The sequence below is a fragment of the Ranitomeya variabilis genome, chromosome 6 (genome assembly GCF_051348905.1).
Source record: "Ranitomeya variabilis isolate aRanVar5 chromosome 6, aRanVar5.hap1, whole genome shotgun sequence".
NCBI classification, from domain to species: Eukaryota; Metazoa; Chordata; class Amphibia; order Anura; family Dendrobatidae; genus Ranitomeya; species Ranitomeya variabilis.
Genome location: NC_135237.1, coordinates 378,563,924 through 378,581,352, shown reverse-complemented (window position 1 = coordinate 378,581,352; position 17,429 = coordinate 378,563,924). Strand labels below are relative to the sequence as shown.

Here is a 17,429-nt window from a genome sequence, read left to right as displayed (position 1 = left end):
ATGAATGGCTGTAATTGGTAGATGTCCTTTGCTTCAACCTTTTTATTGGATGCGGCTCATTTTGCCAGTCTTTATTGAGCGATCTGTACTCTTTTTATATTAAATTATTGTCATTGTTAAAAAAAAACAAAAAAACCTGAAGTTGGATCAATTGTAAAGCAAGGGTACAGGCTCCCCCTATAGGGGAGGCACAGCAGGGGAGGCCACTTTGATCGAAGTTTTATATGCTACACCGTCCTTTCTTTTGTTCCAACTATTTTTGGTTGAGGAGCACTCCTTTAGTACAAATTGTAATATTCTTCTGTAGAGTTGAGCAAAAAGCTTCACATTGCCCTGGTCCAGCATTCACTCCAGCCCGCCGTGCATGCCAGGCCGAGCATGCAGCCTTCACGTCTAGGCTTGGCTTCCTTGACGATTCTTGCACCTACTAAGCCCTAGTACATCACCTCTGGACTAGTCACTAGACCACATGCGACTTCATGTCATGCGTCTGTTGCGATATCATGACACCGTAGGGCCTAGTAAGTGCAAGTGGCATCAATGGGGTCAGAAGTGAAGACTGCCTTGTTCTGAAGGATCGGAGTGGATGCTGGAAAGTGCGAATCGTTTTAGCATAATATAAAAGATCTTAGTATGGGCTACAACCAGTGGTGAGGATCAGGCATCACCCTTTTGATTGGTCGGGCCAAGGAAAAAAAAAAAAACATTGAGAAGCCTAAGTTGAGGGAACAAGAAATACAAGAAATTTCACTAAAATGATATATAACATTGTGTGACACACATACAGATCTCATAGAGTAAAGATAGTTGCCCCATTTTGGATGGTTCCAATTGTAGGATTTTAATTTTAATCAAAATGGAACATAAAATTAATATCTTGCCCAGGCAAACATTAGCCAGGTCAAAAAGACAATAAGGTTGTAGGGCCAAGGTAAAAAAAACTGATTGAAAGTAATGGATACAAAAAAATCAGAAAAGGCACCACAATTGGTGCTGTCCGACCAATTTACTTGGTATTTTGCTTCCCAGTAGTTAGAATAGTTTGATAGTGTAAAAGGTTCCTTCTCCATTGTAGTAATTAAAATTTGAGCTCTCAACTTCCCCCACTGAATCCCCCACCTTATGAAGTAATAACAGCAGGCCCCCAGTTCCATAGTAATCACAGCAGGCCTTCTCCCTTCCCCAATGTTCAGAACAGTCCCCCTCGCAATCTAGAGCATGCAGATGTATTCGCCCACCTTTCTCAGTACACAGTCACCACAACATAGTTTGTCATTACTAGCAAACATCAGAAAATGGACATTTCTGGATTAAAAAGAACAAATGTTTCTTGTCGTACCTTGTAAGAGACTGAAAATGACCATTTAAAAGCTGTCCCCGATGGTTCTTAAAGAGGACCTCTCACTGGATTATCACTGCAGTTCCTCCACAACTTGGTGCTTCTCCTCTGATTCTGGATCCTTCTGTGCCCCTCCATTCCAAAGTTATGCCACTTGGTAATAATTATACAAATTTCCTCTTCAACCAAATAGGCGTATACCACAGGGATGTTTGTTTTGGCTCCTTTGACCCTGGCCAATCAAAACACAAGAACGCCTGCAAAGAACATCTGTGGTATACACCCAGTTGGTTGAAGGGGCATAACTTTGGAAAGGAGGGGCACAGAAGAATAATAAGAACTGTCCCAGGATCAGTGGAGCAGCAGTGGTTGGAGGAGGCTCTCAGAATAAAATAATAAGTCAGTGAAAGGTTCTCTTTACAGCTCCTGAACCTGGTGGTGATCTTACTACTTTTGTTTTAGCTGATTCATGGTTAATAATATACTAATAATAATCACTTATAATGTATGATATACCTGTGCAATTTTCCATTTTTATCCCCTTCTATCCTTCTTTTCTACTATCTTTAGGTGTCCGACCGTTTGCATGTCCTCATTGCGACAAGAAGTTTCGCACATCAGGCCACAGGAAAACACACATTGCTTCACATTTTAAACAGTGTGAGTTGAGAAAATTACGACAACAGCGGAAGCCCGGCAAAGTACGCACTGGGAAGACCAACGTGCCGGTGTCAGAAATCCCATTACAGGAGCCAATTCTCATCACCGATCTTGGTAACGTGATGTTTAATTGTTAGCAGAATGTGACAAATCACACACTTCTGTGCCTTAATGTTACTAACCATATCAATGACCATGCATATATTAGCATACGTTGTAGTTGTCAAAACCGGTTGTGCACTTTCTGAACTTTGACAGTTCCTAGATTGTTCCGCTGCCTTAGGCCTCGTGCATACAACCATAGTAATCTGATGTGTGCTATCCGACATTTTGACAGGTAGCACTTCTTCCCATCTTGTTTAATGAGGTGCAGTCAGATTTCCCCGGTCTTACAGAATGGAGAAGATGGGGACATTTTTTTTTCTGCATCTTCTCATCCCAAAAAATTGGATCAATTGTGATCACTCTGCTCAAACTCTGCTCAGAGTGTCATTTACATAGTTGGATAGATGAGAGAATCTACGGCCATCTGCACCTGCCCTAACACAGAAGTACGCAAACATTTCACGGTGCCCTAACACCTTCCTGACCCCACCCATACACATGCATGCTCTGTTCTGTAGAGGATACATATGTTGTCAATGGAGAGAGGTGAGTATGCTGCTCAGACACTTAAGGCAACAAATATTTCTTCTTAGGACAAGAGGATTAAAAGCAAACACTTCCCTGACATAATTTGTCGAGATTCCCCCATACACATAAGATAGTTGGCTGTGTCTACCAAAATGTTATGCCTTTGCTCTGAAGTATTGGGGCCTGTAGACTTTTTGTAGATTGGGACATGCAAAAAATACTTTATTTTAATGCCGTCTGTTGTATATCAGAAATGATAAGATATGCAATGATGCCAGGTCTCCAATGACTGATAGGATAAGGACTTTGAAGAAGATGAAGGTTAAAAAAAAAGTTAGAATTGCTAGGTAAAAAGCATAAGGAATAAGACTGGTAAGAACAATGCTATAAAAAAGGCAAAAAAACCCATACAGACTCAAAATGGCATCCATAAAGACTTGAGCTTTCCACACACAAAAAACAAGTTTAGAGACTGAATCAAATTTTTTTAACAAATTTCTGAATTTTTTTCACTTTTCAAATAGGTTTGTTATAACCATCATTGTAGGGACCTAGAAAATCATGCTACTGGGTCATTTTCCTTTCCCCCCCAAAAAAAAAAAGAAAATAACATCCAAAAAACAGTTTCTTTTTTTTTTTTCCACATTTCACCGCATTTGTAGTTTTGAATAACGCCATTCATTTTATTACCGGAAATAGGAAAACAATTCCAACTCTTCCCACACAACATAAGCCGTCATATGGCTTTACCGATGGAGAAATAAAAAAAAAAGTTGTGGCTCTTGGAATACGAGGATGTAAATGTAATGCGCAAAAACAAAAATTGTCCGTAGGTGGAAGGTGAACAAAGTGTTTAGATTGTATTGCGAAATCTGGAGACTGATCCGGCTTAAAGGGAACCTGTCAGCAGGATTGTGCACAGTAACCTACACACAGTGTCAGGTCGGCGCCGTTATACTGATTACAATGATACCTGGGTTGATGAAATCCGTCTTGTGGTTGTTGTTTAATCTTTATTTTCAGTTTTGAGTTTGATATGCCCGTGCTCCGGGGCGGCCTGTGGGGGGTTTTCATGTCATGATCTGATTATGTATTCATAATGCAGATTTCTGACAGGTCACTGATCCCTCACTGACCTGCCCCCTAGTTTACATAATGAATATACAGTATGTACACAGTGAAGGAAAAATGAATAAACGCTTCTGCAGGCAGGGGCCAGCCGCGACACCTGCGCTGCAGCATAATCATATGTTTAGTGTCCTAGTAATAACTATTCTTGATATTATTGCGCAAGTACAAAAATAAATCAATTTGAAAATGACGCCCGCCTCACCTGCACAGTAGCAGCTATTGGTGTGCATAGAGATCGATAGCTGCTACTGCCCAAGTGGCGCCATCTTGGAGGAGGACAAGATGGCGCCGCCATTGCAATAGCAGCTATCGGATCACTTCTATATACACCGATAGCTGCTACTGTGCAGGCGAGGCGGGCGCCATTTTCAAATTGATTTTTTTTGTACTTGCTCAATAACATCAAGAATAGTTATTACTGGGACACTAAACATGCGATTATCCTGCAGCGCAGGAGCCACAGCTGGCACCTGCCTGCAGAAGCGTTTTTTGTTTTTTTTCAGTAAGTACATACACCTCTGACAAAAATTTAAGAGACCGCCACATCAAAACCCTGTCATGGGCAGCCCAATCTCCAGACCTGAACCCCATTGAAAACCTCTGGAATGTAATCAGGAGGATGATGGATAGTCACAAGCCATCAAACAAAGAACTGCTTACATTTTTGCACCAGGAGCAGTGTGAAAGACTGGTGGAAAGCATGCCAAGACACATGAAAGCTGTGATTAAAAATCATGGTTATTCCACAAAATATTGATTTCTGAACTCTTCCCGAGTTAAAACATTAGCATTGTTGTTTGTTTCTAAAAGATTATGAACTTGTTTTCTCTAGTCACCTTCCACGACGGCATATGGAGGTTGCCTCTTTGCCCTAATGGGGAACAGGAAATGGAGAGGTTAAAAGGCCCTCCCACCTCCCTCTCACCAGTGTCTTTTCCTGTTCCCCATGGGACAGGAGAGGTTTACTTCATATGCAGTGGTGGCCGGTGACTGCTGCATCTTACAAGCGTCGGCTTGTGTGTAACCGGGCAGCATGGGGTCGTATCTTACCTCCCCTCCTATGCTGCTCCCGTCGCGCCGCGCTGCGGTGTCCTCGGGACCTGTGCCTAGCCTTCCCACGCCCCCGTGAGGGCAAAGCAGGCTAGTGTTTCTGACCGGAGTCCTCCTGGAGCTCTCCGGTCTCCTTCCCCTCCACACACGCTGCTGGCAACCCGGAAGTGATCGCGCGCGTCACTTCCGGTCCTTTCTGCGCTCCCTGGAGGCACTTCCGCCGGCGGTGTCTCGTGCAGGACGGCGTCCTCCACGCTGGACTATGGAGGGGAAGAGGTGATCGCTGGGGGCAGGTGCATTCCACCGTGTATAAAACCTGCCAGAAAACGTCGCAGGTAAGACTGTTCCTGTCATGGAGAGCGGTACCTGCCCTGCGCTTGCAGAGCCCAGCGCTGCCCCTGCCACAGTAAGTGCCGCAGGGACAGGGGTCCTTAGGTAGTAACTTTGGGGTATCCTTGGTCACTCTCTCTCTCCCCTCTCATTGCAGGGAGAAAGGTCTACCCCCAAAACTACTGTTAAAAAGAAGTGTGCCATCTGTACCATTAAGCTGCCACCTTCATGGGAGAAAAAACTCTGCAGGACCTGTACTGACAAAGTTGTCAGGGCAGAGCAACCTTCTTTACTAGAGGAAATCCGATCCCTGGTCAAGCAAGAGGTGCAATCCTCCCTAGCAGCCTTTACCCCTCCACCCCCTCCGCCACCCCCTCCGCACTCTCCAGCCAAAAAAAGGAAGATCCAGGAAGAGGATTCTGAATCTGAGTCAGACCTCTCTTATGCCTCATCCTCAGGTCGTCAGGAGGAATCTTCATCCTCTATTACATCTGAGGCCAGAAAATATCTCTTTTCTTCTGACTGGATTGAGGACTTAGTAGCCGCAGTACGCAGTACTATGGGGCTGGAGGAGGAACCAGAACCCCAGTCCATACAGGACCAGATGTTTGGTGGCATAACTAAGGGTAAACGGGTGGGGTTTCCAATCCACCAGAATATTTCCGATATGATTGACCAAGAGTGGGAATTACCTGAAAAGCGCCTCAGTACTCCATCCGAGATGAAGCGTAGATTCCCCTTAGAAGGCGAAATGACCAAATGGGATGTCCCTAAAGTTGACTCTCAGGTGGCAAGAGTGGCTAAAAGAACGGCTCTTCCATTTGAGGACTCGTCACAATTAAAGGATCCGATGGACAGGAAGATAGAGAGTCTATTAAAAAAATCATGGGAGACCTCCTCGGTAGCCCTCAAAGCTAATATCGCATCAACATGCGTGGCTAGAGCTCTATTCCGCTGGATAGGTGAACTGGAGTCTCACATATCCCAGGGCACTTCAAGAGCTGAGTTGTTAGACTCCCTTCCTAGTCTCCTTAGAGCCACGGGTTTCCTAGCAGATTCTTCCATGGAAACGATCAGAATTGCTGCAAGGTCGTTAGTACAGACTAACTCGGCCAGAAGGGCGCTGTGGTTAAAAATGTGGTCTGGTGATATCACCTCCAAAGCCAAGTTATGCGCCATACCATTTAAAGGTAACTACGTCTTCGGGCCTTCTCTTGATGACATCTTGGAGAAAGCAACCGATAAAAAGAAAGCCCTCCCAGAACAAAAAACTCCCAAAAAGAAGTTTTTTCGTCCCTTTCAGTCCCAAACCTCTCAGAGAGGGAAAGGCAAGTCCGGGAGGTGGAGTTACCCGAAGGGAGGGGGGAGAAACATCCTCATCCCTCAGCAACAGCAGCAGCAGTCTCAACAGGAGAAACGGTGACTTCGATCCAGTGGGGGGGAGACTTTCAAATTTTTACTCCCAGTGGCAAAACATCACCTCTTGCCCCTGGATCCTCAATATCATCAAAGAGGGTCTCCTAATAGAATTCATTTCCTCCCCCCCACGGGGTCTAAAAGTCACCTCCCTACCCTCCCTGAAAGATCAGTCAAAATTGGCGTCCGGTCTCAGAGCCCTAAAGATGTCAGGTGCGATATCCCAGATACCGGAATCGGAGAGGGATCACGGCCACTACTCTCGCTTATTCCTGGTTCCCAAGCCATCGGGCGAGTCCCGGGTCATTATAAATCTAAAGAATCTCAATCGGCATATAAAGTACCGAAGATTCAAGATGGAATCAGTGAAGAATGCCATCCCCTTGATAGGTCCACACTACTTCATGGCCACTCTCGATCTGAAAGATGCCTACTTTCACATCCCTATTCACCAAAGACATCGCCAATACCTCAAATTCGCTGTACAGAGAGGGCGTCTGATAGAGCACTATCAATTCAACGTCCTCCCATTTGGAATTTCCTCGGCTCCAAGAGTATTTTCCAAAATAATGGGGGAGGTAGTCTCCTTTATCCGGAAGCAAGGCGTCTGTATAGTACCGTACCTAGACGACCTTCTGATAATAGCTCCTTCCAAACAGGCCCTGGAGTCCCATGTATCCAAGACTCTCGAAATCCTGACATCTCTTGGATGGGTGCCGAATCTGGAAAAATCTCACCTACGACCCTCCAAATGCAGGAAATTCCTGGGAGTTCTCCTGGACTCGGCAAAACAAATGTCCTTCCTCCCAGTGGAACACCGTCAAACCCTTTTATCAAAGGTCAAAACGTTCAGGGACACCAGATCCCCTACAGTCAGAGTAGGCATGTCTCTTGTGGGCTCGATGACAGCCTGCATTCAATCGGTACCATGGGCCCAAGCCCATTCCAGAATTCTTCAGGCACATATCTTGCAGAATTGGGACGGTCATCCCAATTCTTTAAACAAGAGGTTGTACACACCAGGTCGTGTCAAGGCCTCCCTGGCTTGGTGGATGTCCCCAAAAAATCTACAAAAAGGGGTCAGCTGGACGCAAGTCCCACTGACCACAGTAACAACGGACGCCAGCCAGAGAGGCTGGGGGGCCATGATAAATCACACCCCTTTCCAAGGTCTCTGGGACCAGTCAACAAGCAAGAAATCTTCCAACTACAGAGAGCTAAAAGCTGTAGAAGAAGCCCTACTAGTAGGAGGTCATCTGATCAAGGGACATCACGTTCGGATATATTCGGACAATGTGACCACGGTGGCCCACATCAGACATCAGGGCAGTTCAAAAAACAATTCCCTGAAGAATATATCTGCCCGGATATGCTCCTGGGCAGAAAGACATCTCTTATCTCTGACAGCGGTTCACCTGAAAGGCTCGTCCAACATTCAGGCAGACTATCTAAGTCGCCAAGACATACATCCGGGGGAATGGTGCCTGAGCAACCGAAGCTTCGAGATGCTGGTGAACAAATGGGGTCTCCCAGAAATCGACCTCTTTGCATCCAGCCGAAATGCGAAAGTCGAAGCATTCTTCTCTCTGAACCCCAGGGACGGCTCCAAAGGAGTGGATGCACTGGTCCAGAAGTGGAATTTCCGACTGGCTTATGCGTTTCCACCAATCCCAATACTGGCGAAAGTCTTACAGAAAGTGCGAGAAGAACAAACGCCTACCATATTGGTAGCTCCACTGTGGCCCAAGAGGAGTTGGTACAACCTGATAGTGGACCTTCAGGTGGATGGGCCGCTCCACTTTCCGATAGAAGAAGACCTTCTTTCTCAAGGACCAATCCATCTCCTAGATGCCCACAAGTGGAATCTGGCGGCATGGCTACTGAAGCCCAAATATTAAGAGCCAGAGGACTATCAGAAGCAGTGGTTTCCACACTTCAAAAATCTAGGAAACCTGTAACCATTGCAATATATAATAAAATCTGGAAGAAATTCTCATCCTTCTGTCTTCCTGAGGTGCCGGATCCCTTCAACCCGAATATTTCAAAAATTCTAGACTTTTTGCAAAAGGGCTTAGAAATAGGCCTCAGGCCTAGCACCTTAAAAGTCCAGGTGTCCGCCCTCAGTTCAATATTTGATCAGGATCTGGCAAATCATCGCTGGATCAAGAGATTCATGATATCAGCTTCCAGAATGAACCCTAAGAAGCAAATAACAGTACCACTGTGGGATCTCAACCTAGTATTACAGGGGCTCACAGGTCCCCCCTTCGAACCATTATCCTCCTGCTCCCAGAAAAACCTAATCTACAAAACAATTTTTCTAGTGGCTATTACATCAGCAAGGAGGGTGGGAGAATTACAAGCTCTCTCAATAAGAGAACCATACCTAACCATTCGAGATGACTCTATAGTACTGCGCCTAGACCCTTCCTTTCTTCCAAAGGTCGTATCGGACTTCCACCGCTCCCAGGAAATTATTCTACCTTCTTTTTGCCAAAATCCTGCAAATTCCAAAGAAGAGAGATTCCATATGCTGGATGTCAGGCGCACTGTATTGTTTTACTTAGAACAAACCAGTTCTTACAGAATTGACCACAACCTATTTATCCATCCATCAGGACAAAATAAGGGAAAAAAGGTAGCCAAAAGTACTATTGCCAACTGGATAAAGAAAGCAATAGCGGAAGCATACCTTGCTCAAGACAAAACTCCTCCAGTGGGAATCAAGGCTCATTCGACTAGATCAACCTCAGTCTCCTGGGCAGAAAGAGCAGGTGCATCAGCGGAGCAAATCTGCAGGGCAGCCACATGGTCTTTATTGCATACTTTCTCCAGGCATTACAGATTGGATGTAATGCCCAACAAGGATTTAGCCTTCGGCCGGAAAGTACTCCAGGCCGTTGTCCCTCCCTAGCGCCAATCAGTTGGTATTCCTCCATATGCCGTCGTGGAAGGTGACTAGAGAAAATAGAATTATTCTTACCGTTAATTCGGTTTCTAGGAACCTTCCACGACGGCGCTAGTTCCCTCCCTATACTCCTGGATTTAAATCTGGGATTCAAGGTAAACCGGTGCTATGGTTTTCAGTTATAAGTCACTGGTGAGAGGGAGGTGGGAGGGCCTTTTAACCTCTCCATTTCCTGTTCCCCATTAGGGCAAAGAGGCAACCTCCATATGCCGTCGTGGAAGGTTCCTAGAAACCGAATTAACGGTAAGAATAATTCTATTTTCTTTGCATTATTTGAGGTCTGAAAGCACTGTTTTGTTTTTTTTTGTTTTTTTTAATTTTGACCATTTCTCCTTTTCAGAAAAAAAAGCAAAATGTATTGCTTGGAAATACGGAGACATGTTGTCAGAAATTTATAGTATTAATGAAAAATGTACATTTTACGCAAAAATATACTTATAAAGAGAAAAATCAGACAAACTGAACATTTTGCAGTGGTCTCTTAATTTTTACCAGAGCTGTTTAATATTCATTATGAGAACTAGTGGGCAGGTCAGTGAGGGATCAGTGACCTGTCAGCAGTCTTCAGTATGAATAGCTAATCAGAGCACCACATGAAGACCACCCCCCCCCCACAGGCCGCCCTGAATCTCGAGCATATCGTTAACACAAAACTGAAAATAAATATTTAAACAACAACCACAAGACAGATTTCAGCACGCAAGGTATCACTTTAATCAGTATAATGGCACCGACCTGACAGTGTCTGTAGGTTACTGTGCACAATCCTGCTGACAGGTTCCCTTTAACATTGACAACATTTGTGTCTATTTGGATATCTTTCCTAACGCTTTATGAACGTGGTGTATTAAAAATGCAGAAGAAGAGCGGCTAATGATAAATCGTCATCTTATAGAGGAGATCAGTGAGAGTTTTATTGGCCAAATGTGCTAAACTTTTATGTGGAGAGATCTTTAAACATACATTGCATTAAATATGGATGAAACAGATGGGGCTGTAAACTGCACCACTATCAGCTTTATGTGCCAAATTACATTTTATTTTATACATTAAGAGAAACTGCTGCATCTCTTTGGGCCAACATTATACTTATAGCTAGAACGTGTAATCTAATGGACACAATTATGGACACAATGGGACAATTTGAGGTTTCCCACTATAATTCATTAGAAGTCCTCTTCCAGGAGTTCCATCTGAAGATCTGATAAACAGAATCCTGGGCAGGAACCCCTGACAGGTCCATTGATTTTCATGTGGCAAATTGAGTCACTTTGTGGTCTGTGTGACCTCAGTCTACACCTTTGTGTAGGCTTCAAGAAGTCAGACACAACTGGAATTGAGGCCAGATAGATAATAGTGACTGCCTCGTTAACATCAGTGGTCCCACTAAGGTTTCCACCAGAATCCTGTTTTACGGATTTTCAAACCGAAGCCCCTATTTTGCTATTGACCTGTGGTAAAAATGCAATGTGAACATACCTTTAGTGAATGTGGGTAATATGACTGTGTGTCCATGCTGAAGAGCTAGTGATAGGAATTAATGCACGCCATGATTACATCAAGAGTTTGGTTGCCAGTCACAAGTGCTAGAATATGCAATACTATTCCTATCAGAAACAACAACTCTATGCCGGGTCTCTCATACAGTGGATCCCAATAATGCCCAATGGGCTTCTTTGACTGCCACCAAGGTTTGTTAGGGATCTGTTGTGGACTCGGCCATTTTGGCAGCAAGAGTGGCTCTGCATGCTGAAATATTCTAGCTGACCTACATGACAGGACAGAGCCAGATGTGTGAGCCCAGTCTAAGAGAGGAAATGCCTGGGATGTGTGTATATTTTTTTTGCGTAATACCAATATGGCTTATCATAGCACATTCAATGTGTGACTGATCTGAACTCTCCCATTCCATCTACAAGTTGCAAGATGCTTACGGTACTTAAAAATGACCACTAAATCGACAGAATTTCTGGGCCACATACTACTGGATTTTTATGTATATTATTGTAGGGCTCGTGCAGAGGGTCACTCTGGACATTGAGCAAAATTCATTCCTGCGTAGGAAAAATGATCTACTGATACATTTTGTATACATGTGAGATCACATTAGACATTGGTGATGTGTGTGATCCTGAACCCTCACAGCGTTTAATGGCTGTACAAATTATCAGATTTTTTGTGAAAACATTGGCGATGACTGTAAAATTACTATGGAAGAGTCGGGGAACCTGTTTTGACTGTGGCCGATAAACATTATACTGTAAGAAATTAGCAATATCTTTTAGGTGGTAAAAAAGCTTATGTATGGACTGTATCTATGTATGTACTCTATCTATGTATTGACTTTTTTTCATCAGTATTTACAAAAGAAAATTCCATGGCAGACAATATGATCAGTGATAACAAAAATTCCCCATTAAGTGTCACCTGCTTAACCCAGCAGGAAGTACGTCGGCGTCTAAAAATCACTAAAATTACCTAATCTCCGGGCCCGGATGGGATACACCCCCGAGTACTGCAGGAATTAAGTACAGTCATTGATAGACCATTATTTTTAATCTTTAAAGAGTCCATAATAACAGGATCTGTACCACAGGACTGGCGTATAGCAAATGTGGTGCCAATATTCAAAAAGGGGACAAAAACTGAACTCGGAAATTATAGGCCAGTAAGCTTAACCTCTACTGTGGGTAAAATCCTGGAGGGTTTTCTAAGAGATACTATACAGGAGTATCTGAAGAGGAATAACCTCATGACCCAATACCAACATGGGTTTACTAGGGACCGTTTCTGTCAGACTAATCTGATCAATTTCTATGAAGAGGTGAGTTCCGGACTGGACCAAGGGAACCCAGTGGACGTAGTGTATGTGGACTTTTCAAAAGCTTTTGATACGGTGCCACACAAAAGGTTGATACATAAAATGAGAATAATGGGGATAGGGGAAAATATGTGTAACTGGGTTAAGAGCTGGCTCAGGGATAGGAAATAAAGGGTGGTTATTAATGGAGCACACTCGGACTGGGTCACGGTTAGCAGTGGGGTACCACAGGGGTGAGTATTGGGCCCTCTTCTTTTTAACATATGTATTAATGACCTTGTAGGGGGCATGCAGAGTAGAATTTCAATATTTGCAGATGACACCAAACTCTGCAGGATAATCAATACAGAGGAGGACAATTTTATATTACAGGATGATTTATGTAAACTAGAAGCTTGGGCTGATAAATGGCAAATGAACTTTAATGGGGATAAATGGGGATAAATGTAAGGTCATGCACTTGGGTAGAAGTAATAAGATGTATAACTATGTGCTTAATTCTAAAACTCTGGGCAAAACCGTCAATGAAAAAGACCTGGGAGTATGGGTGGATGACAAACTCATATTCAGTGGCCAGTGTCAGGCAGCTGCTACAAAGGCAAATAAAATAATGGGATGCATTAAAACAGGCATAGATGCTCATGAGGAGAACATAATTTTACCTCTATACAAGTCACTAGTGCGACCACACTTAGAATACTGTGTACAGTTCTGGTATCCGATGTATAAGAAAGACATAGCTGAACTGGAGCGGGTGCAGAGAAGAGCGACCAAGGTTATTAGAGGACTGGGGGGTCTGCAATACCAAGATAGGTTATTACACTTGGGGCTGTTTAGTTTGGAAAAACGAAGGCTAAGGGGTGATCTTATTTTAATGTATAAATATATGAGGGGAGAGTACAAAGACCTTTCTGATGATCTTTTTAATCATAGACCTGAGACAGGGACAAGGGGGCATCCTCTACGTCTGGAGGAAAGAAGGTTTAAGCATAATAACAGACGCAGATTCTTTACTGTAAGAGCAGTGAAACTATGGAACTCTCTGCCGTATGATGTTGTAATGAGTGATTCATTACTTAAATTTAAGAGGGGACTGGATGCCTTTCTTGAAAAGTATAATGTTACAGGGTATATACACTAGATTCCTTGATAGGGCATTGATCCAGGGAATTAGTCTGATTGCCATATGTGGAGTCGGGAAGGAGTTTTTTTCCCCAATGTGGAGCTTACTCTTTGCCACATGTTTTTTTTTTGCCTTCCTCTGGATCAACATGTTAGGGCATGTTAGGTTAGGCTATGGGTTGAACTAGATGGACTTAAAGTCATCCTTCAACCTTAAAGGGAACCTATCACCCCGTTTTTTTCGGTATGAGATAAAAATACTGTTAAATATGGCCTGAGCTGTGCATTACAATAGTGTAGTTTGTGGACCCCGATTCCCCACCTATGCTGCCGAAATACGTTACCAAAGTAGTCATTTTCGCCTGTCAATCAGGCTGGTCAGGTCGGATGGGCGTGGCTTCTTCCCCCAGATATTGCGTAGTTTTCCGTTGGTGGCGTAGTGGTGTGCGCATGTCCAAGGTCCCCAATCCTGCACGGGGGGGTGAAAATAGCAGCGATGTCCGTTATTCCATTGGTGGTCGGTGGGCGCGGCCATCTTCCTTTGGCCGCGCGTGCGCAGAAGCGGCGCTCTGCTGGCCGCGGCTTCAGGAAAATGGCCGCCGCGATCTCCATCTGCGCACGCGCGGCATCCCGCAGCCATTTTCCTGAAGCCGCGGCCAGCAGAGCGCCGCTTCTGCGCACGCGCGGCCAAAGCAAGATGGCCGCGCCCACCAACCACCAATGGAATAACGGACATCGCTGCTATTTTCACCCCCCCGTGCAGGATTGGGGACCTTGGACATGCGCACACCACTACGCCACCAACGGAAAACTACGCAATATCTGGGGGAAGAAGCCACGCCCATCCGACCTGACCAGCCTGATTGACAGGCGAAAATGACTACTTTGGTAACGTATTTCGGCAGCATAGGTGGGGAATCGGGGTCCACAAACTACACTATTGTAATGCACAGCTCAGGCCATATTTAACAGTATTTTTATCTCATACCGAAAAAAACGGGGTGATAGGTTCCCTTTAATAACTGTTACTATGTATGTACTCTATCTACTTTCTTTCCTTTGTGTCTATCTTTAACCTTTATTTTTGTTTCTCACTCATCTAGGCCTCATCCAGCCCATTTCACGGAACAGTCAGTTTTTCCAGAGTTACTTTATTAATAGCTATACGCATGAAGCTGATCGACCCTACAAATGTTACTACTGTCATCGAGCATATAAGAAGTCCTGTCACCTCAAACAGCACATCAGGTAATAAGAAACGACACTTACAGAAAGATGACTCCTTTCATCCACACTGGTAATGTATTAATTAAGGCTCCTTGTTGTAATACAGCAGACGTCCGCTGCGATCACTATGGTTTGTGTATACGAACATCAGTATACATGTAACCAACTGTATAAAAAAAATTCAAATGTAAGGGTTTTTTTTATTGGAGGGAGAGCATAAACATATTTCATAGCTATATTTATAAAATGTGTAGCTAAACGGGACAGAAATGATAAACCACACTGATGGGTCGGCAGCCAGTCGATGAGCTCAGCGCCTCTGAAGGGAAGGGGTTTCGCCTACATTGGCAGAACCGCTTAGTTCACTGATTGGCTATTGCGCTGTGATGTCAGCATCGTACCAATGCCAAACACTTTGAGCAGTGTCAGAGACTTACTAGTGGTCCCGGGAAAGGTGAGTTCAGCTCGGTTTGCTATTTTTTTAACAAACTGCAGCCGAGGCAGAACAGTATTTGAAAGGGTACAACTTTTTTAAACCATAGGCCATTTTCTGATAATGGCTGTCCGGTGAGGGTGCCAGCTAGTGTATGAATACATAGTCACTTCCCAAAAAAAACAAAACGTTAAAGAGCACACATCCAATAAGATTGTACTTTATTCACATGTAAATGCACAGAAATCTAGAAACAATTAAAACTATCCATAGACACAAGAGTCAAGGTTCCAGCCATAAATGAGGCCAGAGACCACCATACATGGCTTGCAAATTGCATACTCTCAATACCATGTAAATCCTTTCTAAGTATACACAATTTGGGCAACAATGCTGTATCAAACAAGAAAATTGTAGAGCAATGTCCTGAGCCATCTTGTAGGGGCCCCTAACCCACGCGTTTCGCCATAATCAGATGACTTTCTCAGGGGTCCTCATGACCTTAACCGCCAAAAATATTCTGCTTACTATTGCAGACTTTTCTGAAAACCTTCTTCCTCTTTACGTCAACTTAGATGAATAGTCAGAATTGTAAAATAGTACTGAGCTTGTAAAGTTCTCTGTTCCAATGGTTATCCTATTTCACAATCTCATATTATTCAGCTCTCCATATGCTGTGTAAGGTGATAATTGATGGTATTGCTCCAGCAGCCAGAAACTAGAACAAATGATAAATGGCAGAGCCTCTTTTCATCTGTCTGACCTGTTCTCTCCAGCTGTCCATACATGAGTAAGCCAATAGCAGTAAAAATGGTAATGGTGTAGTGTGCCCTATATACAGGGAAATAATAGAACCTAATATGCTTTTCATGTGCCCTTGGAATAGTATTATATCTCTTTAAAATGAGGAGGTAGTGCATGTCCGTAATTGAAAAAGAAGCTGCTAGCTGAAGCACGATGGCAGCTATAGACACCTGTCTTATGGAAGACTACTCAATGGCCAAGATTCCTGAAGATTGGCATCGTTCATGATTAGAGGGTGTGTTGGAGTCCGATGTGCCTGATTCATTATGAGACACCCCTAAGCGAATCAGGCACGTCTGGGAAGTGGCATCCACCTCGCCATTAATCTTTAGGCACCGGAGTAAGATTTCTATAATAAGATTCACCCCAGCTTTTCATGAATTAGATGAGCCATGGTGTACCACCTTTGACCCACCCCATCTTCACGCACTTTTGCAAAACTAACATATACCTTGAGTTGCGCCAAAATTTTGCAACTAAGCAAAGTGTTTTACACCAGATTTCTGGCAAAAAAACATTTTAATGAACCTGGGTCACTGTATTTATTCACTTCCTATTAATAAAATTATTGTTTTTGTTTTCTTTAAGATGCAATTCTTATATATATTTAAGTCTCCGCTTAGGAACCAACTGATTCCCGTTCATCAGAATGGCTGCCATGTAATACTGCATTTCCTGCAGCGGCCACTGTAAAAAAAAATGCCTGTAAACCAAAATCAACAGTTCACTGCTGCGGCTTCAAAAAACTTGTTTGATGAAATATTACAAGAAAATCATAAATTCCTTTTACTTTTCTTTGTCTTAGGTCTCATACTGGTGAGAAGCCCTTTAAATGTTCTCAATGTGGAAGAGGCTTTGCATCATCTGGTGTTTTAAAAGCTCATGTCAGGACTCACACAGGATTAAGATCTCATAAGTGTCCTATATGCAATAGTGCTTTTACAACTGGTGGCAGCCTGCGGCGACACATGGGCATTCATAATGACCTACGACCATATATGTGCCCATATTGTCAGAAAACCTTTAAAACCTCTCTGAATTGCAAAAAGCACATGAAAACTCACAGGTAACGATCAGCCAAGTGAATTATTTGTTTCTATTCTGATTCTAAATAAGCACTTCTCCCATCAACATTTTTATCCTCTTAATATACAGTGTGTCCGTAAAGTCATGGTGCACTTTTGACCAGTCACTGGAAAGCAACAAAAAACTATAGAAATGTGAAATCTGCTCCAAATGAAAGAAAACCTCTCCCAGTTTCATACTTTTTCAGTGCAGTTCGATGTGGGCTCCATTTGTTGCCCTACACACATCCAAACAATAGCATAAGCTTGTGGTTGCATGATATCACAGACCTGGCAGTGTATTAATCAGAGTTCAGTTTATCAGGGGTTAATCTGACTGGGGGCTCAGCAGCACCTTAAATGAGTTTGTGTTGTTTGATTGGTTCTTGTTATCTCTCCTCATGAACAAGTCTGATGTGATTGGGCCAGAG

The 17,429-nt window shown here is 43.6% G+C and overlaps 1 protein-coding gene and 1 long non-coding RNA gene across 4 annotated transcripts in view; one reads left to right on the top strand and one right to left on the bottom strand.

The window, feature by feature from the left end:
• Positions 1–17,429, top strand: part of ZNF236 (zinc finger protein 236) — a 183,963-nt gene that overhangs the window by 49,478 nt on the left and 117,056 nt on the right. For all 3 annotated transcript variants that reach the window (XM_077270071.1, XM_077270072.1, XM_077270070.1), the window contains exons 12-14: positions 1,910–2,113; positions 14,574–14,718; positions 16,740–17,000. In XM_077270071.1, the coding sequence (XP_077126186.1) occupies positions 1,910–2,113; positions 14,574–14,718; positions 16,740–17,000 (610 nt within the window). The remainder of the gene's footprint in view (positions 1–1,909; positions 2,114–14,573; positions 14,719–16,739; positions 17,001–17,429) is intronic.
• Positions 1–17,429, bottom strand: part of LOC143782541 (uncharacterized) — a 58,037-nt gene that overhangs the window by 3,544 nt on the left and 37,064 nt on the right. The window contains exon 3 of the long non-coding RNA XR_013216993.1: positions 14,740–14,863. This is a non-coding gene — a long non-coding RNA (uncharacterized LOC143782541). The remainder of the gene's footprint in view (positions 1–14,739; positions 14,864–17,429) is intronic.